General features: G+C 35.1%; 1 protein-coding gene across 1 annotated transcript; it reads right to left on the bottom strand.

The window, feature by feature from the left end:
- Positions 1-2,128: 2,128 nt before the first annotated feature.
- LOC120195649 (cyclic nucleotide-gated ion channel 18-like) lies at positions 2,129-5,440 on the bottom strand. The gene is made up of 6 exons (XM_039197604.1): positions 4,982-5,440; positions 4,685-4,897; positions 4,297-4,607; positions 3,873-3,984; positions 3,043-3,279; positions 2,129-2,937 (listed from the first exon to the last, which is right to left on the bottom strand). Exons 1-6 carry the CDS (start codon positions 5,438-5,440, stop codon positions 2,161-2,163), a joined length of 2,109 nt encoding a protein of 702 aa, XP_039053535.1. The 3' UTR covers positions 2,129-2,160.
- Positions 5,441-7,914: the final 2,474 nt, after the last annotated feature.

Below are 7,914 nucleotides of genomic sequence, written 5' to 3'. Positions count from 1 at the left end.
TGGACAACATGATTTAATGACAACGAATAATATTGCAATTTTTAAGACCAAAAACAATAATTCATGCATATTAGGCCAAAAAAATGGAAATAATGAAATAACAATTCTCCCTAACTAACTGTTATAACTCTATAAAAAGGATAATATTTATGCTCCTTTAGGTGAATATTATTTTGAAATTAATTACTTTCCATGTGCATATTTATTATTTTTACGCATCAAGCATACATTTTAATTTTAGATGCATTTTTCTTTGTTTTGTTGGAGAGTGTTGCTGTGGTATGCTTTGCTGATATAAGTGATGGATGGAGACCAAGCAAGGGATTCTCGTAGGCATTCAGAGAAGGACAAGTTTCCGCAGGCATTTGGAATGACAAGATGCTGCTGGAAATCAAAGAAAGAGAACTTGCCAAGGAAAAGAGAAGCAAACTATCACCAGAGTATAAACACGATCCAGCCTCATAGTTGATCTATCAACCCTAAGAGTTTAAAATAAGGAACGATGGACAAAAATAGAGATAAGGAACCTTTTTAAATTTGGAATCCTTATCTTTCCCAAACATAAAGGCGGAGGGTCAACTATAAGAAGGCCTAGGGTGTTTTCATAAACCTAACAAGCCGCTCGTAAGGGTTCTTCTTATGCTTCTCTATTTGATAGTTGCTCAAAGAATTTGGAGACTTTCATCATCGTCTTCTTAGTTTCTTCTCTTTCCTTCATATTTTTAATATTTTGGAGGAAGTTTGGAAATGATTTATACCCGCCCTGAACTGATATAAATTGGCTACTGTTTTGGGGATTTATATTTTTATGAACGATTGAATTTATCTATTGATTGTTATCTATTTTGAATGTTTATTCATCAATTGCTATTGTTGAACATGGTCGGATTATTTAGACACAAATACTTAGTTATATATATTTACTTGAGATTTGAAATCAAATTGATAAATACTGTTGTCATTCACGATAGTGAGAAAGTCTAACCTATCTTAGACTTGACAAGGTTTTATGCGACTAAAGGGAGTTCAAGCAGAGGAGCCAATATTTCCAAAGTTAACGCATGCATGTATTGCCAAGGGCAATAACTGTCGTTAGACTTTTACTATGCATAGCTAGGAGGCATAAAATATAACTTTGTCAAAAATTTAAGGTGGCATAATTTCCCATGGAAATTCAATCAACGACAACAAATAATCTCAGATCCCTACCATTCATCTTATTTGTGGTTTATTAATTTTAGTTTACTTGCTGTGATAATTAAATTGATTAAAGGAAGAGAAGGACCTTCAGATGTAGTTTCGTTTTGGTAGTTCAAAGGAATTGAATAGAACTTAAAGAATGTAGGTCATTCAAATGAAAAAGATTCCTGAAGAAAGAGAAGTAATTGTAGCTCAATTTTAAGGGGGGATTCACCACTCGATTTTGAGGGACGTTTTAACAAACATGATCAATGAGTCAATTAAAATTGGTGCTAATATTAAAGATCGAATATTGATGGGAAAAAAATAGTTAAGAAAATATTATCTCTGATTTAATCTAAAAGACTGATTAATATAAATAATAAAAAGTTTAAATTTATCTAAATCACTTGATAAATTAAATAAGTGATACATATGATATTAAATTATTAAAAAAAAGTTAACTAGATCGAGCAAGTTCAAACGATATCTGAACTATTCCCATTTTTTAAAAATTTCAATGTTTGAAAATTTTTCTCTAACTTCGAGTTTGTTCAATTTTAGTCCACAGTACACAACAATTTATTTTTACGAATTGTTTCGAGAACAATAGATTGTTCATACGTCTAATTTACTCGTGCTTTCAACCCTCAATCTAGGGCGTGACAATACAAATTACAATTTTTCGTAAATATTAAATATATATTTATTACTTATTATATCAAAAAACAGTTATAAATCTAACACAATGGAGTACAATCATTAAGTACCCTTGAATTATATTGTAACTATGGTTCACTTGTAATTCCTTTCTATAGTTATAGCTTTTATAATCAACATCAAAGAGAACTAAGCATGTGATATTTAAAAAAATCTACAAGTGAATAATATACAAGGAATTGGTAATTTTTCAATATAAATTTGTCTAATTATTTTATTTGCCGTTCTTTAAAATTGGTCTATCTAAACATTTTCGATATGCTATACAGAGAAATCAGGCTCATTTGGTTTAAATAACTTGGGCATCTTTTCAGCAGAAGGATCAATAAAAGTAACTTTAGACCCTTTTTTAGTAATTTTACCAAACTTTGATGCCAAAACGGTTGCTCCAAGTTGCGAATTATCGTGTGAATTATCCATAGACGACGTTGATGTGCCTTCAGCCCTATCAATACCTTGATGATCAAGTAACTCTTCTTCTTCTGCATCTCCAATGTTGTCATAGTAACCATCTCCATCTGTCCTATAATGGAAACCGTTCTCCCTTGCCATCAACTCTTTTGTCATTTTTCTCTTCTTGAACCTTCTCCAAGCAGCTTCTACGAACGTCGCTCCCCACATCCGCCATTGATGAGAATAATATCTGAAAGCATGTTGGAGCTTCTTGCTCTGTAGTCGCTTGAATTGATGCGCGAAGAATTGGAGGTCGTCTGCTTGGAGCGCAAAGGCTTCGACCTCGGATACGGCTCTCACCGTTCGAGTTGAGAGGGGGAGGTTGAGGGTGGAATTGGGCATTAAAGCCCATGTTAGAAGCTCTTCGCCGCAGAAATCGCCTGGTCGAAGAGTGATGGAGTTGAAGAAACCGGTTCTTCCTCCGCCAGTGGTTGAGCTCTCGAGTTGGCCTCGAATGATGAAGAGCATCTCGTTGGCTGGCTCACCTTCTCGGACGATGTAATTGCCTTTGGTACTCAATGATGAGACTAGACGCTCGCACATCGCGTCGAGAAGTTGGTCATCCATTTGTGAGAAGAAAGGAACCTAGACGATGTAATTAGGAGAGTTTAGTTGTTGTAGAACAAACACAAGTAAATTCCATAGCAAGAAAACAACCAAGCAAGAAGCGTGGGGAACAAGGTAACGTACACGGCGAACAAGGGACAGACACAAATGGCGTTGAATTTCGCGGCGGAGATCCAAAGGCAGTGACTTCAATATAAACTCTTCATCAACTCCTCTTGTGGTCAGCCATTTGTATTGGACAAATCGTTGAACACGTTGCTGCAAAGCTTCAGGTAACTGGCGGTGCCTCATCCACTCCTCTGTATCCCTTCTTTTAAGCCTCCACTCCTCGATTCTTACTGTCATTGATTGCAACGAAGTCTTCAAAACAACAAATCGGGACGTTATTACGGATTTTGCAAGATAAGATGAATATTAGGTTATACATTCCAAATTTGGGCAATTGCTTGATTTTTGTGGTGGTTCTAAAAAATATCCAATGTCGTAAGATTTCAATATTTTTGAGGAATTTCAATTATATCTTTCAAGTTATATTATAGTTCATCGAAGATGTAGGAGTGAGCATATCTAAATTATGATTGTTTGTCAGTTTGTAAGATTTTGGATAAGTCTCATTGGTCAGATTAAAATCTCATGTTAGTTTGGGTGTGTGTCGGGTTATTTTTAAGTATTTTGTCTTTTTTGTATTGTTGAAAATTTAAGTCGTCTTTCGTTACAGGATTTTAAAAACAGACTTGCATGCAATGGTTTTCTTACTAAAAACTTGGGATATGTTTCAATGATAAGATCTGAGGTTATAGCGTATTTACTCAAGAAAATCTTTAAAGATTTTGATTTATGTTTGGACTTCGTATGGATTCTTTAGGGAATTATTATATATCCAATGAATGTGGATTTTATTAAAAAAATAATAATTTATTTGCCGAGTAAAACAAAAAAAAAGTTCTAAATACCTGCATGTTGCCAATCAATAGTGCAAAGAGAACCAACCCAAATAAGCATATGGAAATGGCAAAAATATTCTCCCATATATATATGCTTGTTTCCAAATTCTGCCCATATGAACTGCAAATTAAGAGTTAGCAATGAAAAAAAAAATTATATTAGCTGGTCTGAGATCCTTGTCAAAGGGCTTAGTTTGAAGTGGGACTTAAATCGCGGTTATGGTTGTGTGTTTGGTTGAGATATGTTTATTATGGTTTTAGACACAGTAGGTGCTATTGCGGTGATTATGGATATCGCGGTCATGCCATAACAATAACATACACAACTACCGTTATAAAGTGGGTGCTATTGCGATTGTAGACTGCTATTGAAATCCTTACATGTGAAAATAGTAATTTAGATTAGAAAAATGGACCAGACTAGAGATGATACCTTAAATTTCTTAGACCCCACCAAAAACAATACAAATACTTGACGACAAAGTTCTGTGAGGCAACATCATTAGTGAAAGCAGCTGCAAACATTCCGAATTTGAAATCAACTTCTTCGTTGGACGCATCACAGTTCGTCAGCACGTTGGTCACATTCGCCCAATATTGCCTCTCTGGTTTTGTCAAGCTATTACAATCTAGGAAACTTGGGACGCAAGAAACAGTTCTTGAGAGGTTCTCTCTAACGCATTCGTGATTCCAACACGAAAACTGCCTCGCTATCGAGCACATGTACCATATCGCTCCCAATACCTACATCCGAGAGGCTGACCGGAATTAAAAAGAAAGAAAAGTCAAAATTACAACGGGTGGCGGGTCGGGTATCTTACGTGGCTGGCAAGGAGATAGAGAAGGAGATTGTATGTAGCACCAACCCAAGCAGTTTTGGCAAGAATCCCATTGGTTTTGATGATCTTGTTGTTAAGAGGAAAAATAATAAACAGCCTTGGAACATATTGAAGGAGAACCATAAGAGCAATGGTGCTGTCTGCATGATCTGTTCTCAAGTTTCTTGTGGTAGGAATCAACACCCATATCACAAACTGCACGTCCAAATGTCACAAAAACTAAGAAAAACAACCAAATGGTATGAGAACCTAATAATGTTTTAAATACTAAACAAAAACCTGAGGTAGTGGTAAGGCAGCAGCAAGATCAATGACAAAATCCTTCTTCAAGTAGCGCAGGGCAATCTCCCTCGGATCCATAACAAGTTCACCCTTTCCGAAAATCCTAGAATTTGGGGCGATGAAACCGGTCCTAAACTTCATAAGCATGTTTATAAGGTACAAAAGGTCCGCCATGGACCTTAAAACAGTAATGAAAACTCCCATGCTGGCATCGGAGGACAGGCATGCCGGGCCTCCGACGTAAGGGAGGAAGAAGTAAAGAGGGTCTATGAACATTGCCATAATGCAAATGATCAAGAACACATGGTTCCAAGAAGAAACAATGTCACTAGTGGGATCGAATATGAAGGGTGAGTCACCAGGAGCATTGGCTTTGGATGAAGGTGACCATGTTGCGACTGCGGTGGAGTCAGGGGTGGAGGGTATGTAGCCGAACGAAGGGATTATGCTATTCATCTTCCATGTAGTATTCCGATGCTACACCAATTCGGCGGCAAAAGAGGAAGGATAGAAAAGAATTATCAAATAAAAAGATAGACAATGTGACTTAAAGTTATATGAAATAAGTTGACGAGAGGAAAGTTTTGAAACAAAATAAAAGAATACGAAAAAAAATGGTATGACGGCGTTATAAGGGAAAGAGATGGTGGGCGGTGGAAGAGAAACCGGTAAATGGAAGACAAGAGAGTTTTGCGGCAAACCATTTAAACGTGCATGGTTCAGGATAATGCTCTTTTTCAAAATTTATTATTTTATGTTCTATCTTTGTATTTAAATTTTGTTATGGTAATATTTAAATATCAACGCAAAATATTTTTAAACAATAATTTGAGCTCTAAGAATTCTCCATCATATCAAGTTTTGGGAAATCATTTCCCATGGCATATTTGCATCGCTAAACATAGATCTCAATGTGTATCGACAAAGATGAATTATGTGGGTGGTCGAATTTTCAACACATAGCAATTTAGTATTAAATTACGGTTGTACAGTAATTTAACGATCGTATCGTAATATTTTTTAAGGTCAACTTAAAAAAATAAATCACATTCTCAACATAAAAACATAATTATTTTTTAAGGTCAAGTTTAATGATTGTATCGTAATATTTTATAGGGGAGTCATTTCACACCTATTATTTTTGAGAAAAGTGTTAAATTTAGTTTAATTCGTTAATGAAAATAAAATATAAGGAAAATTAAATATTCAAAAGAGTATTAAAATTTTAGACCTCTATTTTTTAATTTTTATATCCACCATTATTAACATTGACAACAACAACTGCAACGATGACCGCAAACTAGAATCAACATAACCAACAAATTAATTAGATTAATACAAGTACGATGACGAACTTCCAATTTCAAGTTTTACTAATGAAAATTCCATGAATTTTTTTTCCAATTATACAGATTTTATAGTCAAATCTACGAGACATTATTGGAAAGTCTCTTCCTGCACATGCAAGTCGCCATTCCTGGATTTTTGCTTCCTCAACGTCAGTAATGTGATAGGAGCTTCAATTCTAACAATCATGAAAGTAAAGTAAGAGGACCACCAATTTTAGCAAGTTCTCCAAGCAAACTAGGCTGATGTGACAAATTGAGAGAATATTTTCAATTATGTTATTCGCTCAACCAAGAGTTTATTAATACATATATGCACAACTAAAACTAATTAATCTAACAAATTAAAAGAACGTAACTAACTAACTAACTATAATTACATATAGTTATCTCCAACACTCTCTCTCAAGTTGGCAAAAAAGGACATCTTTGACCCCCAACTTGAACAAGAAGTATCCATGTTTTTATACGCCCAGAGCCTTTGTCATAATATCAGCTTGTTGCTCTCTGCTTGTCATGTACTTAGTCCGAACTATTCCCTCTTGTATTTTCTCTGAACGAAATGACCATCTATCTCGATGTACTTTGTGCGTTCATGAAAGACAGGATTCACAACAATCTGTAAAGAAAAACTACTATCACTAATCAACTGTGTTGGTAATTGACACTCAATACCAAGTTCCACGAGCAGCCTGCGCGCCTAACCATACCAGCCCAGCAGTCGTGGCAGCCGTGCTCATATATTCTGCCTCAGCAAAAGACCGTGCAATGGTAGTTAGTTTTTTTGGATTTTCATGAGATTAAAGAGTCCCCCAATTTAATACAAAACTCGGTGATGAACTTCCTGGTCATGGAACATGTCGCCCAATCAGCTTCACAAAATCCAACAAGCTCACTTTACTCGCAGCCTTCAAAAAAATACCTTGACTATGACTACCTTTAATATACCGAACCACTTGAAGAGCAGCATTGAGATGAGACTGTTATCGCTGATGCATAATGATGTGATCCCAATCAGCCCTAACTTTCTTCTTGATCTGATTAAATCATTGAAGTTTACCAAGGTTGATTCAAAGGGAGTTCTACCTTACTTCATCCTATACCTTCTCATTTATGCACTATATTTTTTCATATGTTTGTATTTACCTCTTAGGATATCATAATGATGTGATCCCAATCACCCTAACTTTCTTCTTGATCTGATTAAATCATTGAATTTACCAAGGTTGATTCAAAGGGAGTTCTACCTTACTTCATCCTATACCTTCTCATTTATGCACTATATTTTTTCATATGTTTGTATTTACCTCTTAGGATATGCTTGTCATATGATATCATTCATTGCATGAATTTGCATGAGTTTTATTAGTTGCATGACATTCATTGCATTTAATAAGTGTGTTGTTCATTAAGCATGCATTGCATTCAAAGCATCTAGTTCATTTAGGGAAGTAGTTCATTTATGCATATTTAGATAATTTTGTAAGCTACTTCATTCATACCTCTAGTTCATTGAATAAAGTTGGTTCATTAATTAAAGTTTTCATTCATCAAACTAGTTCATTTAATAACTAACTCTTAATT

The sequence above is a fragment of the Hibiscus syriacus genome, unplaced genomic scaffold (assembly GCF_006381635.1).
Source record: "Hibiscus syriacus cultivar Baekdansim isolate YM2019G1 unplaced genomic scaffold, ASM638163v2 tig00117017_pilon, whole genome shotgun sequence".
Taxonomy (NCBI): domain Eukaryota; kingdom Viridiplantae; phylum Streptophyta; class Magnoliopsida; order Malvales; family Malvaceae; genus Hibiscus; species Hibiscus syriacus.
This window is presented reverse-complemented; position numbering and strand designations above follow the sequence as displayed.

Excerpts from the sequence above, each read along its gene's own strand:
- LOC120195649 (XM_039197604.1), bottom strand. The coding sequence starts at position 5,440 with ATGAATAGCATAATCCCTTCGTTCGGCTACATACCCTCCACCCCTGAC. Across the intron at positions 4,898-4,981 it reads CTGCCTTACCACTACCTCAG|TTTGTGATATGGGTGTTGAT; the intron begins GTTTTTGTTTAG and ends TTGGACGTGCAG. Across the intron at positions 4,608-4,684 it reads TCTATCTCCTTGCCAGCCAC|GTATTGGGAGCGATATGGTA; the intron begins GTAAGATACCCG and ends TCTCGGATGTAG.